The sequence below is a fragment of the Histomonas meleagridis genome (genome assembly GCF_020186115.1).
Source record: "Histomonas meleagridis strain 2922-C6/04-10x chromosome Unknown contig_67, whole genome shotgun sequence".
NCBI lineage: Eukaryota > Parabasalia > Tritrichomonadida > Dientamoebidae > Histomonas > Histomonas meleagridis.
Genome location: NW_027150908.1, coordinates 128667 through 151512, shown reverse-complemented (window position 1 = coordinate 151512; position 22846 = coordinate 128667). Strand labels below are relative to the sequence as shown.

Sequence of the window (22846 nt, the reverse complement as noted above, 5' to 3'; positions counted from 1 at the left end):
GGATTTAAATTATTAAATTATTTACCAAACAATTCAACTTGTTATTTCCATAATTTAGCTTATGATTCTAAATTTATTGCTAAATTTGGTATAATAAAATCCACAATTAAGGGTACAAAAGTATTATCAATGGACGTTAAATTCAATGATAAATTATTATTCTTCCGTGACACATTACCTATTCTTACCTGCAAACTCAAATTATTACCTTCAATGTTTGGTATTGAAGGAATCAAAAAAGAATTATTCCCCTACCGTTATTACACATTAGACCGTTTACAATCAGGAGTAGGGGTTATCGATGAAGCAGGTATTTATGAAGACAAACCTTGGGATGAAAACAAATATGTTGAATTCTTTACGAATATCAATAACATCCCTAATTGTCGCATAGATGAAGCCACTTTTAACATGTGGGAATATGCGATATTTTATTGTCGTCAAGACGTTACTATATTACGGGAAGGGTTTAACAGATTCTGCATTGGTTTTCAAGAATCATTTAATATTTCACCTTTTAATTATTTATCTATTTCTTCTTTAGCCAATGCTGTATTTACAAACAAAGTTTATTCAGTTAATCAAAATTTATTTCAAGTAGGTGGTCACGTTAGACACTTTTTATCAAGAGCAGTTTATGGAGGTCGATGTATGACTGCTTATAACAAGAAGTGGCACGTCAAAGAAGAATTATGCGATTTTGACGCTGTATCTTTATATCCCTCCGCTATGGCTAGAATAAGTGTTATTAACGGTCCACCAAAAGTTATTCAAGACGACCAATTAAATCTTAATTACTTAAATGCACATTCTAATGCATATGTCGTCGAAATTCTAATTACAAAAGTTAACAAACATTATCCCTTCCCTCTTATAGTACAAAAAATTAATGGATTAAATTTAAATGACGACAACAACATTAGTGAAGAAAATCCCGTCACGATGGTCGTCGATAATATAGCCTTGGAAGACCTCATAGTTTATCAAAATATTCAATTCAAACTAGTACGAGGCTATTATTGGGATGAGGGTTATGATCCCACGATTCAACGTGTTATCCAAGAAATATTCCAAAAACGGGTGGAATATAAACGACAAAATAACCCTCTCCAACAAATATATAAGTTAATTATGAATAGCTGCTACGGCAAAACGATAGAAAAGCCTATCAACAAAGAGTGGAAGTATCTTAAGAAAGGCGATAGAGCCGATAACTATGCAGCTAAAAATTACTTCCGTATAATAGAACGCATAAAAATTGAAGATTCTGATATAGAATCCTTCAATATAAAGAGGCCTATAGATAAGCATTTTAACTTATCATTGTTAGGCGTACAAGTATTAAGCATGTCGAAACGTATCATGAACGAAGTGATGTGCTTAGCATATGACATTGGCTGTAAAATCTTTTATCAAGATACAGACTCAATGCATATAGTAAAATCGGATTTACCTAAATTAGAAGCAGCCTTCGAGGCTAGATATAATAGAAAATTAATCGGCAATAATTTAGGGCAATTCCATTCCGATTTTACAAGTGACGATGGAAGAAGCGATGTCAACTGCGCAGTTGAAAGCTACTTCATAATGAAGAAAACCTATATTGATAAACTATCATATAATGATGGTGGTATAGGTTATATGTCTAGGGCAAAAGGTATACCTACCGATACTAGATATATTCATGCTGATCTTGATTATGATGGTAATATAATGGAATTGTATCGTTCTTTATACAAAGGTAATGAAATCGAATTTAATTTATTATTAGGTACAACTAAATTTAAATTAAATTCTAATCAAACTATTACTAATGTCGAAAAGTTCCCGAGAACGTTAAAGACCATATATGAAAAGGGAGACGTTAATACTTATTTCCAATAAACGTTCTCACTCATTGAATTTTTTTTAATTGAGAGTACAGTTCTATCGTCATACAAAAAGTGAAAAGTGTCAAAATCCTTAACGGTTTTTGAGCGTAGTTTTGAAAATGAATGGTTTACATATTATATCATACAAAAGTAATAAGTGGTCGACCATGATACCTTGATTCAATTTTGTGGAGTATTGAAATCACTTCACTGCAGCCATGCAGCGAAACCTAGTAGTTGTACATGGCAATACATCAACCTGTATAAGCCAAGGCGCGCCTAAAGCAATGAGGGTATCTTTGAAGTATAAGTCGGGTACTTCGGAATCTGAGCTTGAGAGTGAGTCTTCTCTTCAGTCTGAGTCTGAAACTGTTGAGACGCCTAATGACTGGGACTATGATTTCCCTTATTACTTTGATGAGGGAAATGAATCTACGTCTAGTCAAGCCTACTCGCAAGAGTTGGAAGGCTTCTATGAAGTTGAAGCAATAGTAAACTTCAAACAGGAGGAAGACAAGAAAGGAGAACTACAATCTCTTTGGTGTGTTTGTTGGAAAGAGGTACCTGGTTTACAGATACCTCTGAACTCTTGGGAACCAACAAGCAACCTTAGTCATTGTAGAAACGCAGTGGCTTTCTTCATAGCTCTGCTAGAAGATAGATCAACGCGTAAAGCTCCTTCACTGGAGGCGGCGATATCCGAAGGACTCTTCACTAAAGAAGAGTTCGAAGGGTATTTATCCCACAATATGTCGGCGATTCTTCAAATGAGGGATAAATACCAAAGGATAGAGCTGCAAGAAGACGTGCTGGTGGACTACTTTCGTCAAGTTGACGAGATTGACCCAAATAAGCAGAAGCCTCTTTTGGGTCAATTAATGGGAGCCATCAGCAGACGCTGGCGAAATTTAAGCCCTGATTCTCGGGTAAATGTTTACTCGAGAATAGAGGAACTCCAGATTGGATGTCCTAGGGGATTTAAATTCGCTCTCTCACTCTTTCAAAAGGAAGGACGTGATCTTGAAAAGTTTCCTAAGCCACCAACTAAGGATGCTAAGGAAATCTTACGAAAAGATCCGACCCTAAGGCCGCCACAAACAATGGCTCCACGCCCAAGAGAGGACAATGAAAACGATCCTCCGAGGCGAAGGCACAAGATTAGTGCTAAACTTGATTCTTCCAATCCAATCGATAGGGAGGTCATGAAAGATCTAGGCATACCACTAATCTCAAGAAAGTGCCCTAAGAATCAATAAAAGAAATTCTTAGAAATTTTTTTATTTTTTTTAAAAATTCTGTGTTTCTTCTTGAGTTTGTTGTTGCTGAGCTAATGTATTAGCATATTGTTGCAATACATTTAATTTACCTAAATAAGAATTATATTTATTCAAATCATTATTAAAGATTTGATTTAATAATTCCATTTTAGATATTTGATAAGCTTGATCCAATTGTTCAGGCGTTATATTTTGTAAAGGATTCTTTATAGTAGGATGATATTTTTCATCTATAAATTTATAAATTTGTTTTCTAAGTAAATTATGATATTTATTATACACAGTTACAGTTACTGTTATTACATTTTTATTTTTTACTATAGAAAAGGAAGGTTTAATATTAATTGCACTAAAATCACAATCTTTAAATTCTTGTGCAAAGCATGTATAAAGAGCTTCCATTAAAAAATAATGAAGTGACAGAATGCTTTTTATGAAATTATTTTAATTTATGGAAAACGATATTAATATTGATGCATTAGATAATATGATTGATTATTGTTTATATAAAAATAAACCTAAATTAAATGAAGAATTAATAAGTGAAATTCATCCAGAAGTGAATGTACCTTATAATTCTTTAAATATAGCAGTAGGTAGACAAAGAAGTGGGAAAACTCAATGTATAATTAGAGAAATTATTAAAATTAGTAATATTAGTCCTAGAACTCATTTATTAATTTATATTAATAAAAATGGATTAGAAAATGATCCTACATTTGAATCATTAAAACCTTTAATTAAAATCCCAATTTTATATGTAGCTGAAAATCAAGCAGAAGATATAGTTAAAGATATATTAAAATGGAAACAATTTTATAATGAAATTAAAAATAATCATTGGGAAAATAAAATAGTAGATAATCAAATAACTGAATTATTTGAAAAATTATATATTAATAATTTTAATAATTTAACTTTACATACTATAATATTTTTTGAAGATTGTGCTAATAGTCCTTTAAAAAAAAAACCTACTAATTATTTTAATCAATTATTTACTAAATTAGCTCATATTCAATGTTCTGTATTTTTCGCTGTACAATTTTGGAAATCTTTACCTGCTGAAGTTAAAGCTAATGTAAGTACTATATTTATATTTCCTAATTTCTCTAAACAACAATTAAGATATATGATTGAACAAATACCATTACCTTATACTAAAGATCAAATTTATTCAGTTTATCAAAAATTAACTGGTCATCAAAAAAATGATTATTGATGTTAATAATCAAAATATAAAAAATTGAAAAAAAAAAATTTTTTTTAAAAAATCATTTTTTTTAATGCAACAAGATGTGATATATGGAACACGTAGACCACGAAATAAAGATGGTACACGTATATATCCACCAATTATTAAAAAGAACGTGAAAGATATGTTACAGAGGGTGATGCTAAATATATTTTTGATGATGATTTAAGTCATTATAAATATCATGGTGCTGATAGTACATTAATTGATGAGAATATGAAAGCTTTAGCACATCTTATTCTTGATTTAAAGAAAGATGTTAGAAAAAGTTAGAGATGCACAAACATATAATGGTGCTTTGGAATATGTTAACAAACATAATGATGGTAAAGATCCAAGATATCATTGGTCAGTAAAACAAGAAGATATTAATGAAGATGGAATTCCAGATATTATTATAAGAGATCAACATAAAAGAGCTAAATTTGTTAATGGATGGACAGTCAAAAAACAAGATCCTTATCAAGTAGCATATATGGAATATTTACAAAATAATTATGGTAATCCTACAAAAAGAAGACAACATAGAGCAGATGGAAAGAAGATTAAATCTTTCAATGAATGGCTAGATAGTGAAGTAAGAACAGTAAAATATGATAAACCATTCGATGATCCAACTGTCCAATATAATCCTGAATATGATGAATTTAGGGAAAAAAAGTGAAAAGGGCTAATGATAACTATTATAGAGATACTGGTGTTATGAATATTTATAAATTACATAGTACTCCAAGAAGAAGGTCAGCAAATGCAGTATTTACAAGTTTACTTGTTAAAGATGCATATAAAACTTTCGTTGATAAATATGAAGGTAATAGTGAATATCAAAGGAAGAATTAGGGGTTATTGTCCAATACTTCAATTATCTGCTGCATTATACAAATTAATGGTAATTCCTAAAGTAGAAGAACTATTAAAAAAACGTAATATTCCAAATATTGAAGCAGGTAAAAAATATAAATTGGAGACAGGTGAAAGTTATTATTCAACTGCTTGTAAAAAAGTTGTTACTGATTTGTTAGAAGATCCTAACCATGAACAAATAATGTTAGATGCAGTTAAAAAATATGTAGTAAGTATAATTGGTACACCTAATGGATTAGCAGATGAGTAAGTTAATAAACAAAAATTTTTAAAATCATTATTTTTTATGATTAAAATAAGTGATTTCTCACCCCATGTAGGGAAGAATAATACTGAACATAATAGTTCTAGTGCTAATTGTAAAGTTATTATTAATAATAACAATAGTGAAACACCAGCACATTATCCTGAAGTTAATGAAGAAACATCAAAAAATAATTACAAGAGAAACTGATCTTAATACTGATAATGCTAGTGCTTTATATAAACATATAGCTTTAACATTTAGTGCGATATTAAAAACAAATAATATGAAATTAATAGCAAATTTAATTGATAATAGTGGTAAAATTATAATTAATGCTAATGATTTAGTACAAGCTATAAGTTTAATTATAGAAATTGATTTTAATCTAGTATGCTTAAGTTATGAAGATCCTGAACATGGATCTTTAAAACATGTAAAACCAATTAAAAAAAGTTAATTCAATTAAGATTAATGGGTATGATTTTAATTCTCAATATAATAGAGAATATAACACATTAATGGATGAATTTAATATTTCCTTAGAAAAAAGTATTTATTTATTAATAAAACATCATTGGATCTTTTTCTTTTGAAGGTATAATAATTGCATTTGGAACTGGATTTAATAAATATCTTGGTACTGACATTTTTATTCCTTTATCATTATGAATATTAAATTTACCTTTTTCAAAATTATCTACTATATAAATATCTGGTAATATTTTTGATCTCTTTTTTAATTGATCTGTGTTATAAACTGTTACTGTTGTACCAGGAGGTAAATAAAATCCTTTTTGTTTCATAATATTATAATTTAATTTATGTAGAGATAAACCAAAAGATTTTTGTTTTATTTTAGCTTCATATGGTGATATTTTTTTATGATTTAATTTAGATAATGTTTTATGATAAGTATGATTATAATTATGTATAATTTTATTCATATCATGAGGTTGAATATATTCTAAACCCATATTATCAGCCATATCTCTAATAGTTCTACAAATTCTATTAATTATAGCTAAAGATGAATGTATAGGATAAGATTTATTTTTTAATTATTATTCTCTCAACAGGAATTATTTTAGTACCAATTAAATGATTTGAAATATATTGTAAAGGTTTTGATAAAAATGTTGTTTCTGAATCACAATGAATAATTTTAGGATTAAATAAACCTGTACCATAAAGTTCAAATAAAGCTTTAGCTACACTTTCGATTGATTTTTTATAATGTTTATCGTTTATTTTAATATTAGTAAAAGTACCAAATAAATATCTAGTTTGTACTTCTACAGCTAATAAATAACAATAATCATAATTAAATTCATCACTATGTGAAAAAAATAAATCCATTTGATATTCTCCATTACCTCCAATATATTTTAATTGATATTTTTTATTTAATTTGAAAGGAAAATAATTTATATTCGGTTTTATTTTACCTATATTTGTATAATCAATACTATAAGGTATATTTAATTTTTTAAATAAATATTTATTTTTATTTAAAGTTTTAAAACCTGTATTAATATTTTGTTTATCTTCATAAATATTGTAAGAATCATTTGGAGTTACATATCTAAAATGATAAAAATAATATAAAAGATATAATGAATAAGCATAATCTAATGGAATATTTTCTGTTATATTTGAGTTAGTTAATTTTGTAATTAAGAAATTAATAAATTCTTGTATAGTTTTAGGTTTCCCATTTTTAAAATCATTTTCTACTTCTTTTGCAAATATTTTATGAAGTAATTTTCTTAAAGGTGTATATTTTAGAATAATAGATTTATAATAGTTATAATATTCATTTAATGGATATAAACCTATATGACCATCAATATAATCTATATTATATTTTTTAATAATATCATTAATTAATTTCTTAAATTCATCAAAATCTAAATTTGTATTAATTTGGGTTTTTTTAAAAAAATTTATAATAAAACTATTAATAATGATTTGATAATATTCTTTCATAGACTTAAATTGAATTCTATATGTGGGTGATATTGGAACACCATTTCTAACGCATTTTGTTGCTTCATCCATTAGTTTTAAAAAATTATTTAATGATAAATCAAATTTCAGAATACGAAAAATCACTCTTAAATTTTGCATTAAAAATTCGTAAAAAGAAGGCTGTTTTTCAGGTCCTTTATCATTAAGTAGAGCTAATCGTCGTACTTCATCTAATGGAGATTTATTGATGCTAGGTTCTTTTTTTGGTTCACGTTCTTCCATTCTAAAAAAATAAAAATGAAATAAAATATTTTTTTTATTCTTTAAATATACTCAATAAATGTTCATCTATTTTACCTGTTACTTTACCAACTATTGAATTTAATATTGTAGTAGTTATTACTAAATCATCTGATAATTTATTACCATCAAATAATACTACATCACCAATTTCATAATCTGCGGTATTATTTACTCTAAAATAAAAAATCTCCATGTGTTGCAAAATCAATAGTATTTTGTAAAATTTCGATTTCTCTTTTAATAACATCACCTATTGAAGCTTTATATCCAGTTCCATGTTTAGCTACACATATCCCTAAATATTCTTTATAAGTACCTGATGTTTTAACTGATGGAATACAATCAGTTGATGAAGTATTTGTAACATATTTACCTTCATTGGTTAAAGCATAAACATTACCTGTTAAAAATACAGGTGAACCAATTTGAAATTGTGTTAAGTCTTCTTCAACAGGTGCATTATGAGTAATAGTTGTATTTATTTGTGCTAAACCTCCAGTTCCTTCAAATGTATTAAATGTAGTTGCAATATAATATATTGCACTATATATATCAGAAAATGTATCATTATCTTGTTTCTTTTGTGTTACAGATTCAAAATATAATCTTCCATATTTTTTATCTTCAGTAGGTGTACATCCATAAATTCTCCATAATAATTGATATGTATTACCTGATTCTTCAATTATACTGTGAAATAAAGTTAATTTAGTAGATTCTAAACTAGTGAATTGACCAGTACCGGATTTTATATTTCCTGTATTATCAATACCATTAGTTTTTACAGAGTACATAATTTGAGAGCAATTTAATTTAGTACAACCTAATGCATCAAAAGCTGCTGTGTAATAAAAACCATTGCAACCTTTTAGTGTTGGTTTAAATTCCATAACATTCCCTGTACATTGTATTCTGAAACTATAATCATTTTCATATCCATCACTAGTATGCATATCTATATAAGGACCTGTTTCTAAAACACCATCGTTTTTAATAACTGCAATTGAAGGAACACTAATATTTAAATTTGAATCTGCAGGAGATGAATCTAAAGCAAAACCATTAATTGTTGAACATGTGATATTTTCTGGATTTGATACTGTAGGAATATCTGTTAATTCATTATAACTATGTGTATGATTTGTAGCAGCATATTTTGTATCATGATTATGATCTTTCAGAGCATACTCCGTATGTGTATGTACTGATGGTGGAAATGATTCAGGTTTATCAGATAAATCATTATAACTATGCGTATGTTCTGAAGGTGGGAATGTTTCAGGTTTATCATTTAAATCATTATAACTATGAGTATGAACTGTAGGTGGAAATGACTGTGGTTTATCATTTAAATCAGTATAACTATGAGTATGTTCTGTTGAAGCATAGTTTGTATGTTCATGATCTTTTTTAGCATAAATCTCATCATGATTATGATCATTTAAAGATATCTTAGTTGTATCTAAATTATTAATAGTTGCACATTGAATATTTCCATTATTTCCAAAACTTAATAATGAACCAGTTTTTGATTTAAAATCTAATGAATTAGTATTAGCAGTTATTCTCCATGTATTATCTTTATCATAATCTGCCTTATTATGCATATCAATATATTGTCCAACTTCTACAACACCATCTTCTTTTAATGTAATAATAGATGGCACATATAATTTTGTATCCCATTTACCACCTTCTGCAGTTGTTAATTGAAAACCATTTAATGAATTAACTTGTACATTCCCATTTACTGTTAAATCATTATTTATTGTATTATGAGTATGACTTTTTGTTGAATATTTTTCATCTGATTGCGATTTATTATAATATAATTGAGGTAATGTAATCGAAGTTATAGTATTAAGTTTTTCTGTTATTTGATCATTTGTTGGATAATTTTCTAAAAGTTCTTGTAAGTCATCTTTATCAATAATTTCAGGAGCAGCAACAACATTAGTTTTTATACCTTTCGTAGCATTCTCAATACTAAACATTGATAAAAAATGATTTTTTTATTTAATAAATTAATAATAATTCTAACATAAAATATTCTGGATCAATTTCTTTACCATTCATTTCTTTAAACCATATTTTTAAAATTTGGTTTTCTACTTTTATATTCATATTTCTTATATTTAGTTCTATTTTCATTCGTATAAATACAAAAATAATCTTCATAATGGTCACGTTCAATGAAATCAGCGTGCATTGAAACATCAGATACTAAATAATCCTTAAATTTACACTTACATTGCTGTACTACAATATATCTAGGATTTTGAGAATCCACAAATTCAGGCGGAAAACGGTTTTCTTTTTGTGAAGTACAAAAATACGTTTTAGTTACAGGTTTAAGCATTTATAAAAATAAAGTTTGCCATGAGACCAAACAATAACCGTCGCTTTTTGACTACTAACCTCCGACCAAATAATAACCGGGGACAATTTGTGCTGGTTATACGAGGTTTTTGATAGGTTTATGCGAAAAGTGGCATTCAAAGTGCTATCGTCCCTATGAAAAAGTTTCGCGTTCTCTCAAAATTGAATGCTCATTCAAATTTTCTATCGAATTGTATGGCTCACAAAAATCATTTTGATTTTTGTTGCGAGCGGAGCGAGCACACTCGGGGGATTGAAGGGGTCTGAGACCTTCGGAGGGGTCCGAAGGGCACCTCCGGGGGTCGAAGACCCCGGAAATCCCCCCAGTGAAAACTAAAGGTCGGGAATGATCCCGAGGACCCTAGGGGCCCCGCTCCCGGCGGGGCCTCTAGGGTCCTCGGGATCATTCCCGACCGCATTATATACCTACCGATATTGATTCATTGATCCATTCGAGTAAAGCATTGAAAATCATATCGGACATATGATCGTATTGTTTATTTAAGTAAAGTTCACAAACTCTGTTCATAATATCTGAATCATTATAATATGGTATATCTTCTGATTTTTGTGAACAAGAATGTTGAATTTTGAGATTAAAACTGTATTTTAAGTTGATTCAAATATCAAGCTTAAGATGTGACATGGTGCCCCATTTTGCATATATACCCATTTAAAATGACCGAATTTCTTATCACATGTTGTGAACATATCACTTCTTTCCATCATGATATTGATGTATTCTTCAGCATTGACAAACTCTGAACACTTCATCAAAGGCGTTCGAAACCCCTTACCAATCGCTCCCCAGATTATTATACTCGGAACGAATTTCTGTGTATCACAGAAACATGATTCATTCCACATTTATCGTTTTATTCTCCTCCATGTGTTGTCTGGATATTTTTCGAACCTCGATTCATCAGAAAAAACAATATTGTCCAATTGAAATTTATATTGAAGAACCCAAATGCAGAATTCTAGTCTTGTCTGCTTTTATAATTCATTGAGCTTTTGCTTTACAAGAGGAGATCGGTAAATAAAACCTAATTTTCTTCGTATTCTTGAAATGATTGTTTTTGAAATATTCGTGGAAAATTTCTCATTTAATACCGAAGCTATATCACCATCAGTGAACCTGGCATTTGTTAATGAAAGCATTTCCGTATAATCAATCATTGATTAAGTGATTTTTGAAGGACGCCCCATCCTGTGTTCTAATGATAATCCCTTTTTGATTGAGGCAATTCTTTTTGGGCTTAATAAATGCTGTATTCTCTCGTATGAGAATCCGGCTTCAAGCATTTTAGCGCAATTGAAATCTTTCACCTGTTGCAATTTTGAGTATTGACTCATAGATATTGGCACTTTTTCGGATTGAATGCTTCTGACTTTTCATTTTCAGTTTACATATATTTTAATGTGTTTTCAAATTTCATTTTAATTCAAATTCATAGAAAAATTAAGATACAGGTATAAGAAAATAGGACTAAATGTGATTATATTTAATTATATACTTCTTATTTTCTTATGTCACATGATTTTTTTAATAATCATTCATTATATAATTTAATTATATATAAACTTGTTCAAATAATTCGACATTGAGTCAAGTCATTGAATATTTCGATTTAATACCGTTTATTAAAAAAATGGTCGAAAAATCCATTGTTGATCTTTATCAAAATGGTTGTACGCACCAACAAATAACTCAAATCCTACATGTGGGTAGCCATAGGGTAGGAAGAGTAATAAATGAATACAATGAAACTGGTAAAATACTATCACCAGTAAAAAGAGGTGCTAAACCAAAAATTACAGAAGATATTAAAAAATTTATTGAGATTAATACATTACTAGATGCAGCACAGCCTTCAAGAGTGCTGCCAGAAGATGTTAAAAATAATTTTGGTATATTAGTAACACCACAATATATTTTGAAACTCAGAAATGATATGAATTTTCATTTTAAACCACCAAAACATCAACAAGATCTGACAGAAGAGCAAATACATAATCGTAAAAAATTTTGCCAAAGAATGTTGAATGAAGATTTTTATCTTGACAAAATTGCCTTTTCAGATGAATCCAGGTTTGTCCTTGGGAATGATAACCGATGGGTTTGGATTAGAAAAGGTGATTTTACAAAAAACTCAGTAATTAATGAAACGAAATTTTTTGTTTCTGTAATGATTTTTGGTGTTATTTCTGTTGATATTAAGAGCAATTTGGTAATTATTGATGGTTCTGTAAATTCTGATACTTATATTTTGAATATTCTTGAGTCTGGATTTATCGAAGAAATGAACAAAAGGTATGGTGAATATGGATGGTTATTCATGCAGGACGGAGCACTCTCGCATACTTCTGCTGCAACAATGGATTGGTTGGAAAGATTTATGGATGTAATTGCGGATTGGCCCGCCAATTCTCCGGATTGAGATCTCAATCCGATAGAACTACTATGGGCTATCATGAAAAGAGCTGTTACCGAGGCGAACCCACAAACCAAAAACGAGTTGATAGATGTCATCAAAAAAGTTTGGGATAATTTATCGTCGGACCTAATTAACAAACTTTGTTTGAGATTTCGTGAACGTTTAGAACTGTGTTTGGAAATGGATGGGGATTCAATTTTTTGATTTTTAGATATGACAGGTGAAATTAAAGCTATGCGTAAAACAAGAACAAGGAAACTATGGACACAAGAAGAAGATGATCTCTTATATAAATTAGTGCGTTCTCATGGTCACCATTGGAAAATAATTTCAAAGTATTTTGATGAAAGAGATCATTTACAGTGTAAAAACAGATGGTTTACCTCATTAAGAAGAAGACAAGATGATTACCTTCTTAGAGAACTAAAAAGTTGCATGAAATATATAAATAAATAAACAAGAACATAAAAGAGATTTTAGAAACTATTTCGACATTAATCTCATTGTCAATTTTAACAAGTTTACAAAAATTCATGTCAATTTTCAATCTAGATTACAAATCGTAATTATTTGAACCGGTTTAATTTTAAAATAAATTTTAAAGAAATTTTAAAAATCATTCATGATATATCATGATATAAGAATTCATATAATGAATATATTATATATCATCTAATGAATTCATTAGATAAATTATTAGTTATTTCGGCTTCCTTAATGAACTTGAAATAATGTCTTTCAGATGATTTCTTTACTTTATCAAAATACCTAAACTTCCTTCTGCAGCATTAGTTGCAATACGACCTTTTGTCCCTATTTCATCACGTAATTATTCGATAACTTATTGTTGTCCATAGTTTGGACCAAAAATGAAATGAAAATGAAATTTAAATTTATTTTAATTTAATATTTATAAAATCAGATTTGTTATTAATCGTCGACTTCTTTTTCGTCTATATACAACCAGTTCTCTGGTCTCGCATAAAACGACGGCCAAAGTTCCACGAACACTCTCTTTTGTTCTTTTCTATCAGGCAACATTATCTTTAAGATGTTGTGTATTGTAAGTGGCATTGATATTCTTCCGTACGATTTCCCGTTCTCGCACACGATGCCATATCCAGTATCTTTTACGCGTTGTTGCTTAAGGTCAGAACGTATTATATCATTAGTTCGGTACATGATCGCCATTCGTGAATCTCTTGGAAATCCAGACGAATCAGTATATATCACATATGGGCGGCCAAAAGGATCAAGTAGTTCGACAGAGATTGAGTCACAAAACACATATTCGGCCTTTTTGAAGGAGGCAACAATATCCGATATCGTATCTGGATCAACCCATATGACAATAAAAGTACGGGAAAGATGAGGCATGAGACCACTGATGAACTTGTATAACTTATTGCCATCCCAACCATTGTGTCCAAAAGGCGGATCCATAATTATGGCATCAACTTGAGTACCAACAATATCAACAAATGTATGGACATCAATGTTATCAACAACATATTTTGGCGTGGTAAGCTCTTCAACAAATTCTTCTCGTGTTCGAAATGTTTCTCTATTGACAAAATCGCGATGGGGAATCATCCCAACATTACTGTGAAGCTTAAGAACTTTGTAGAGAGGCCACAGATCAACCCCTGAACCAAGGTGTTCAACTTGTGTTGAGGTTGAAAGTGTGGGATGTGAAGTTTTGGACTTCTTTTTCCCTTTTGTTCGAAGACTACGTTCAACATAATACTCTTCATCATCACCCCCACCGTATGAAGGTAGAAAAGATGCATCACCCTCATCACTATCAATTGGACCATAAACTTCATCCTCAAGATCAAACCAGATGTCGGTTGGCAGCTGGTTTGGTAATGCTTCCTCGGCAAGTAACTTTCGTGCGATATCCTGAACCGTAGAGGTGTTGCTATTTTCCTGAATTCTTTGTTCCAATATGGCAAATTTTCGTTCAATTGCTTCAGGAGGTTCATCATCTCTTGCGTATGCTGCGTAGTATAGAGGATCCATTTTCTTTTTTCGGGGTCTCGTCTTCATTTGGCCTTTGATTTGTTAATAACTGCTCATGAAATAAACGGCCGGTATAAACTTATCAAATCCAAATCGTGCACAACTTAATATAAAGTATTGAAAAAGTGTTGAAAAAAAGTGACTTCAGTTTCCAATGGTCATCTATCGGATCTCATCCACAAATACGTCCTTATAAGATTTTAATTTATAATAATCTAATGATTATAATTGGGGTTGGATACCCTATAATGTTCAGTTCAGTAATATAATATACGAATAATGATTTCATTCTTGATGCCTATATTGCCAAAGATATAACTTGATTTCTTGCATTTTCATCTTCTGAAATGAACATAAACATTGGAAGTCACTTGTTGTAATTTTGTTTATTAGCCATTTTTAATTTTTGGCATTAATCAGCTGGAGTAATTTGATAAGGCATCAAAACTGATTATATAAACTTGATCAAAAAAGATACCCCACATAATTGAATGGATATCGTTTATAATTAATTGTTGCATGCAATCTGAGTTTAATATGAGTTATCTATGATCCAGAGGCCCCTAGAAGTGATAAAGCTAATCTCACAGGGAAAAAATATATATTGCGAATTTTTGATCAAGTTTACTTAAGAACGTTCTGCACATGTTATCAATTGATAATAATTCAATTTTTAGTGAGTTAGAATGCAATTGACTGATACAAATCCGATAGCTACCATTTTTCGAAAAGTGTCATGGGAAATTGAATAAAATGCCGGTTAAAAACTTCTGAAAAAGTGTAAAAGGGGTCAGTAGTTTATCCTCTAGGAATGGAAAAATTGAATAATGATATTGATGAGCCATTAAACGACAAAACAATATCCGATCTATCTTGTTGTGTTGTATGGACAACAATTCCTATGCTGTCTTGGATTTGTCCTGCAATAGGACACGTGGGAATTTGTGATTCAAATGGGGATGCATATGATTTCCAAGGAGAGTGCACAGTAGGAAAAGGTCAAATGCTTTTTGGTGATCCAAAACAAAAATTCAAATTACAAATTGAAGCCAATGTTCTTGATAATGCAATTCAAGAAGTTAAAGAAGAGTTTGGCCATATGCATTATAGCATGCTGTGCTCAAATTGTCATTTGTTTGTTTGTACTATTTTAGATCGTATTAATCTCAAAAAACCATGTTGCTGGAAAAATTGGACAACATGTGCAACGGTAAAACTCATTTTGAAATTGATCGTGAGTGGAAGGTCTATTTCAATTAAAGACTTTTTTTCAATTTGGATTCCGTTTTTGATTTTTTATGGAATCATCATTACAATTATTGTTTTAGCAAAAAAGTTATAACTATTAAACATGAGCTACCTGAAAAACATGTTTTTCCCCATATTTTTATTTATATAACAAATTTTCATAAATTATTTTCAAACTTCACTCAACATGCTTTGAACATTATGATCAACCTTAAAAACTTTAACGCGTAACTCACAACGATTAACCTATTTATGTATTTTAAAGCATTTCTTATTTATATATAGGGAAGTCCATTTATCATTCAGTTTGTTCATTTGGCGAAGGAAGAAATGTAGGAAACATTTCTTCAAAGGAATTTGCATATTTTCTAGTTTCTTCGAAAAGAACTTCTTTTGCTCTAGATTCTTTTGCATCTGCAACATTCCCAGACCATGTACTAATGTCCAAAGAATTTTCTTTCCATACAACGTAATCTGCTTCTTCATCTAAGTGGTCAAGTTTATATTGAGTTTCTTCATATTGCATTCTAAGCATTAATGCTTGAAGAAGAGGTTCTGGTAAATTTGGCGGAAGAACAGTTGCAACATTTGGAATTAGAGGGCGATAGTTGATGGGGCCCCAGTGAGTTTCTCTTGATCGGAAAGGAATGAAATCTTTTTTTCTGTCTTCCATAAGTTATAAACGGTTCCAATGGCTGTTATGAACGTTAAAGACAATCTCCAAATGGAAAAATTGGAATTTCATGATATTTCCATTAAAGTTCCTATGTACTCACCATCAGAAATACCTAACCATTACCCATATATGATTGTGAATCAAAGAAATTATCAGCGATCTCAAACAAAAAGCGAAAAATTAGTATATGAATCATACATGAATTATATTAATTTAACTAGAAGTGTACAAAAGAAAGCTCTGGATGAAGAAATTCCATATTCCTCATATTTCACAGAAGACTATTTCAACCAAATTCAAAATACTACGCCCAATTTCCCACAAAACTAATAGATTTTGTTTTTAATAAAATTCTTTCAAATCTATTTTAATACTACAACTTCTGCTTTCTTTGTTGAAGGGAAATATTGAATAAAACTTCCATCATTTCCAAATTGTCCAGGATTAAAAGAGCAACAACCAGCGTACTTTTCCACCCACGAAGGTGTTGCGTCACACACAGCAAGTACATCAGGAGGTGGGAACAATCTCATTGTATAATCGTATGGCCAAGAAATAGGTGCATGTTCTAAATCCACAGGACAAAGATGCCTTTGGTCAATTATAGTTGTCAACATGTTTTTATGTGATTCTGTATCTGGTACAGGGATGATTGCTGAATTTAAGAACCTTTTTAGTAGATCATCCCTGTAAACGGTTATCGTTTGATTCAAAAAGCGGATTCGGCACGGGTTTGACATGAAATGAGCGTTTGGAAGCATTGAAACGAATGTATCAGGCAAAGAAGGCCTTGGAAACACGTGAGGAGAGCCAACATCGTTTAGTGATGGTATAATTACAATTTGTGTATTTTCATAAATTGTTTGATGATTTTTAATCACGTCAGAAAATTTAGAAAATTGCCTTACAAATGTTTGATATTGATCAAAAACAATTGGGCGTGAAACAAATGATCCACAAATGATCAAAATATTTGGTGGTGATTGATCATATTGTGATAATGCATAATTAAATGAATCAACAACGGATGGAACATCAATCCAAACATCAGAAAAAACCAAAACAAGTGATTCTGCATGTTCTGTATGTGAAAGTTCATCTAATTCAGTAATCGCATCTTTCGTAAGATCCCACCCAAAAGGATCTGTTGGAAGCTTCCAAAACAAGTTGGTGTATGTATTATAATCGATTGCTGGTGTATGCCCAATAAGTGAACAAAAAACAGTGTTATCGTGATAATCTCCTTGAACAAGTGCTATTGTCCCAACAGCGAAAATTCCATTGGCAGGATTAATGTTGGATATATTTAGTGAAACTATACCAGTCGGATCTTCAAGTGTTAAGTTGTCACCATCGCAATCTATAAACCCAAGGATAATAACAGCAGAATCTTCAAGGCTGATAAGTGATGCTATGCTCGTGAGTGAGAGAGATTTACTACTCCCAAGCCCAAATGAAATCGTGGACGCTTGGAAAAGAGGTGTGTGAAATAAACATGTTTTAAGAATTTGATATCGTTCTAAATATACATTAAGTTTGTCTTTGGGTTTGCCAAGAAGTGACTTTGGCGTTTCTGTAAATGTAATGCTCCGTTCTGTGGAATCAAAGGTCGTTTTGGGTATTTCAAAGGCATTTTGAAAACCAAAAATATGATGTGTTGGTGTATCAGATTTTTTAATAGAACTTATGACTTCTTCGATGATTTGCTTATTAATTAAAGAATCAGTTGTGATATTAGGAATTCTTTGAAGGATTGTTTGAAGTAATTCTTCTGGATTAGACGAAGATTTCAGAATTTCTAACAAAAGAATAGATGCGTCTTTTTGTAACATAAGTCCGTATGCAGCAAATTCGCGATGAATTACTTGGCTTTTCATTTTTTTTTTCTTGTTCTAAACTAAACGTATTGATATTGAATAAAAAGAAAAAAAATGGTCCCGCAGGGACTTGAACCCTAGACCTTTGCGTTATCAGCACAACGCTCTACCGACTGAGCTACGAGACCTTGCTGTTTCTATTTACAATATATATAATATACCATTAATATGAGAAACATGAAAAAAATTCGTTATTAATAACATATATAAAATTTATCTTTAAATAAGGAAAATAATGCTTGGAAATTACTTAAAATATTTTGAACAGCGCTTATGTTTGCATTTAAATCTGTTTTTATTTAAAAACTTTTAAATTCATTATTGGAAAAAAGAAAGTAATGTTAATGCTATAAATATTTATTTCTTTTATTTAAAATTTTTTTTTATAATTTTGGATTTTATATAAAAAAATGAAAAGTTTAACTAAAATTTATTTATTTTATTATTCAAATGATTCATTTTTACTTAAATTATCTTTTAGTTATAAAAATAGCAATAATTATTACAATAACTAAAACCAAAAATGATGCAACAAAAATAATTATATGACATTTTGCAGATCCTTTATGAGCTTCATTAGCTTTCTCAATTTCATTTGAACCTTTTTGAACATAATCTGTTGCATATTGAATATTCTTTGATATGTTATTAACTTGTTTACCTTGATCATTTATTATAATGGAAAACTGAACAAATAACTCAAGCAAATCATTTAAACGTGATTCAATTTCTAAAATATCTTTATGTCTAGAAGCAATTTTATTATAAACGTTAGCAACTTCCTGAGATTGTGTTCCTCCTGCTAACACAAAAATATTTGATTGAAGCATTTCGGGTGAATCTGTTTTATTAAGTAAATCATTTGCATTCTCTTCATCTAATGGAATTCCAGCAATATTATAATGTCTAATTAGTTGTCTAACAAATTTATTTTTAATTTCTGTTTGAACACTTGAAAAATGTTGTATTGTATCAGAGAAATTATTTGTTAATAAGTATAAATGATTTTTTTGTATTCTAACTTCAGGTGAATTTGGATCTTCTTTATTTTTTGTTTCGACTTCAAGTTGCATACTTTCAAGATCAATTTTTATAGTGTTTGCTGTAGCTGCAATCATTGATAAATTATTATTTATTTCTGTTCGAATGTCCCCTGCACGTGTTTGATCATAACATCCTCCTAATTCTTCATCTAATTTTAAAATAGAATCAAGTGTATAATTTATATTTGTAATTTTTGATTGTGTTTGATTATATTTTTCCAAAAAATATGAAATGGAATCACTTACTTCTTTTTCATTCCTTGAATCTGATAAATCATTTAATGGCATATCAACCATTCTTCTAAGTTGTCCTATGTTATTAACCATTTAATGTATAATTAATATTTATTTAGTTTTTAATATATAAAAAAACTATTTTACAAATTTTAATATTAACGAAAATATTAAAAAAATTGATATTAACAAATTTGTTTACAAAAAAAAAAAATTAAAAAAATGATGTAAAATCAGTTTCTTTTCCCGTAGTACTATTCTTTATCAGTTCAGCAACTTGTTCGTATACTTTTTCTACTGGGTTGTCAGATATCGAGAAATTTGTAATTGTTGAATTAGTTTCTTCTATCTCATTTTCGCTATATTTAAGTAACATTTTAAGGTAAAAATCAACTTTTTCCTTTTGGTAACTAAAACAAAGTGACGATGAAATTATCCCTGAACAAAATGGTCCAAAAAGGAGAACTTTGCCCATGTTATCGCTGATTTTGTCTGCTAAATAAAGGTTTGCTTTCTTTTGCCTTTCTCTTTTGATGTTTGAAATTGAGAAAATGACCGATTTCTTTTCGAACATCAAAGATTTCTTATTGAAAGGTTGACCATTTAGCATGATTTGAAGTGTGCATAGTGAAGCATATCTATATGCTAACATTGTATTCCAATTAATTGCTATTTTTTTTGAGTTATGTTGAATATTAATTTTACCAAAAGGTTTAAAGTCTGTCTGTGTCAACCATAAACCTTTTTCTATCTCTATTGAATGGATGACTCCAATTCTTTGATTTCTTCTATGCGTATCCACGAAATTTTTTAATAGAGAATCCAAGCAATATTCGAGCGATGAAAAAGTTAATTTCGAAACTTTTTCAGTGGTTAACACGTATGTCACTTTTCTACCGTTATTTGTTATCACTGAAAAAGAAATTTTTGAATTCGAAATAATTTTAGCGAAAGGTAAAATGTATAAAATATTTTCATTATATTTCAAGAGAGGAGCCAACGAATTTTTAATATTTACATTACCACAAAAATTCTTTGAATTATTATTTGTTAATAATTTATTTTTTAACGAATTCAATAAAGAAGAAAATTCATTTGAAATATAAAATGTTTTTGGTAACAAACAATTTATATTTTTATTATTTAATTTCATGAAAATAAAAGTCCAATTAAAAGGAATTTTTCCTAAGCAATCATTAAAATCAAAACTTTTATTTTTTAGGAGCGAATATAACAAACAAATGAACAAATTATTATTCGGACATTTCCTTAAAGCTTTAATTACGATATTTTCGAATATATTTCTCCAATTTTTATTATTAATTTCCTTATAAAAGCAAAGAACAATTTGGGTATAATTAATTACGTCATTGTCTTTAGAAAGTAATTCATCAGCAGATGATAATTGTGGTCTATTTTCGATGAAGTTTTGATGTAATGATTTCATATAATTTTTCATATGAATTGTTTCAAGTTCAGATTTCGGCTTAATTTTAAATAATGTATAACATGAATTACGTAATTCTAAATATGATTTATGTGTTTCAGGCGAATAAAAATGTGAAAGTTGTGTATCAAATGTAATATTTTTATTTTTGTTTAATGATTTAATAACTTTTATATATTTCATTACTAAAAAATAATATGCAAAACTTTCCGTAAAAGGTATTAATTGTTTTGATGGTAAATAATTTATTGCATTTTTTATTGTTTGTTCATAATTTGTTATATTATTAGAACAAATAAATTCTTGATCAAAATGTGGAAATAAATTTTCATATCTTTGTAACTTCATTAAATCATTTTTACATATTAAACTTATTTTTTCTTTTGCTGATATTAATGAATGATAAGTCATTCCATGATGTAAATATAATTCGAATGGATGTAAAAATTGTTTTTTCGTAAAATATATTTCTCCTGAATATAAATCATTAATTTGCGTTTCATTTATTACTTCAAATTTTGTTTCAAGTTCATTTATATAATATGAAATGTTTCGAAGATTTTTGACAATTAATAAAACTTTTTCATATGTTATTTCATCAGGTAAAAATTGATGAAAATATATCGATAAAGGAATACAATTTCCATTAATTAGTTTAGTTTCATTGATTAATGTTTCAATGTTTACTTGGATAAAATCAGTTAAATATGGTGAAGACTTTTTCTTATTGCAAAAAATCAGTTTTGTGATATTTGGTAATGAAAAATTTAATGTTTTTTCATTTATATTAATTGGTATAAATTCGGAAAACTTTGGATTTATTAATATCTTATTTAAATATGTGAACAAAATTGAAGTTTTTTGTGGATTTGATATAAATGTATTATATAATAAAGTTTTACAATAATTCGAATTTTTTGATATATCAATTTCAAAAAAAAGTTTTTGTATAATTTGATTTGTTGGATTAAGAAAAATTATTTGATAACAAGAATTTAATATAAATTGATATATTTGATCATTAATTTCATTATTTGTTTTTTGTATAATATATGAAATTAAAAATTTATTTTTTAAATCAGAAAATATTGAAATATTCCAAAAAAATGGAAAAAATATTAATTCAAATTCACCTTTTTTAGCATTTTCATGTAATAATTTGATTTTTTTAAGGCAATGATTCGATTTTCCTAAATAATATAAACATATTAATGCGATTGGATGTGAATATGTTTTAGTTTTATGTGCAATTTGTATTAATATATTATATATTTGTTGATATTTAAATGTCTTTGGTAATGTTATTGAATATTTTATCATTTTTGGTATGAAATGGATAAAACTTTCAAATAAACATTGATATGATTTAATTTGATTTAATATTTTTTGTGATTTTCCTTTAGTTTTTGATAAGTTTTGATGAATTCTGTCAATTTTTTCATAATATTCGATAAAAAGATCAAAAAATTTTTTCGTTGTATTTAATTGTGATTCAAAAGTTAAAGTTAATTTTATAAGTGATTTAATTAATAAATAATATTTTTGTGATTCAAAATTTTCATCGAATATTTGTATCGAATAAATTATTAAATCCGAAAAATAAGGAATTATATGATCTTGATTATTTGGTAATTTATTATTAGTGAAAATATATGTAAATATTTCAATAATATCAACAACTTGTTGAAATTTATTTT

At 28.7% G+C, this 22846-nt stretch overlaps 6 protein-coding genes across 6 annotated transcripts; 2 read left to right on the top strand and 4 right to left on the bottom strand.

The window, feature by feature from the left end:
* Positions 1 to 651: 651 nt before the first annotated feature.
* On the top strand, positions 652 to 1884 carry GO595_008353 (putative DNA polymerase; the record flags this gene model as incomplete). The annotated part of the gene is made up of 1 exon (XM_067921918.1): positions 652 to 1884. One exon carries the CDS (start codon positions 652 to 654, stop codon positions 1882 to 1884), a length of 1233 nt encoding a protein of 410 aa, XP_067771498.1.
* Positions 1885 to 2089: 205 nt separating this feature from the next.
* On the top strand, positions 2090 to 3127 carry GO595_008352 (uncharacterized protein; the record flags this gene model as incomplete). The annotated part of the gene is made up of 1 exon (XM_067921917.1): positions 2090 to 3127. One exon carries the CDS (start codon positions 2090 to 2092, stop codon positions 3125 to 3127), a length of 1038 nt encoding a protein of 345 aa, XP_067771497.1.
* A 4831-nt stretch (positions 3128 to 7958) lies between these two features.
* On the bottom strand, positions 7959 to 9779 carry GO595_008351 (minor tail protein; the record flags this gene model as incomplete). The annotated part of the gene is made up of 1 exon (XM_067921916.1): positions 7959 to 9779. The coding sequence occupies one exon, from the start codon at positions 9777 to 9779 to the stop codon at positions 7959 to 7961; it is 1821 nt and encodes a 606-aa protein (XP_067771496.1).
* A 3753-nt stretch (positions 9780 to 13532) lies between these two features.
* Positions 13533 to 14624, bottom strand: GO595_008350 (uncharacterized protein; the record flags this gene model as incomplete). Its single annotated transcript, XM_067921915.1, has 1 exon — positions 13533 to 14624. One exon carries the CDS (start codon positions 14622 to 14624, stop codon positions 13533 to 13535), a length of 1092 nt encoding a protein of 363 aa, XP_067771495.1.
* A 1546-nt stretch (positions 14625 to 16170) lies between these two features.
* GO595_008349 (KH domain containing protein) lies at positions 16171 to 16545 on the bottom strand (the record flags this gene model as incomplete). Its single annotated transcript, XM_067921914.1, has 1 exon — positions 16171 to 16545. The coding sequence occupies one exon, from the start codon at positions 16543 to 16545 to the stop codon at positions 16171 to 16173; it is 375 nt and encodes a 124-aa protein (XP_067771494.1).
* A 365-nt stretch (positions 16546 to 16910) lies between these two features.
* GO595_008348 (DNA polymerase epsilon subunit 2) lies at positions 16911 to 18425 on the bottom strand (the record flags this gene model as incomplete). Its single annotated transcript, XM_067921912.1, has 1 exon — positions 16911 to 18425. The coding sequence occupies one exon, from the start codon at positions 18423 to 18425 to the stop codon at positions 16911 to 16913; it is 1515 nt and encodes a 504-aa protein (XP_067771493.1).
* Between the last annotated feature and the right edge of the window lie 4421 nt (positions 18426 to 22846).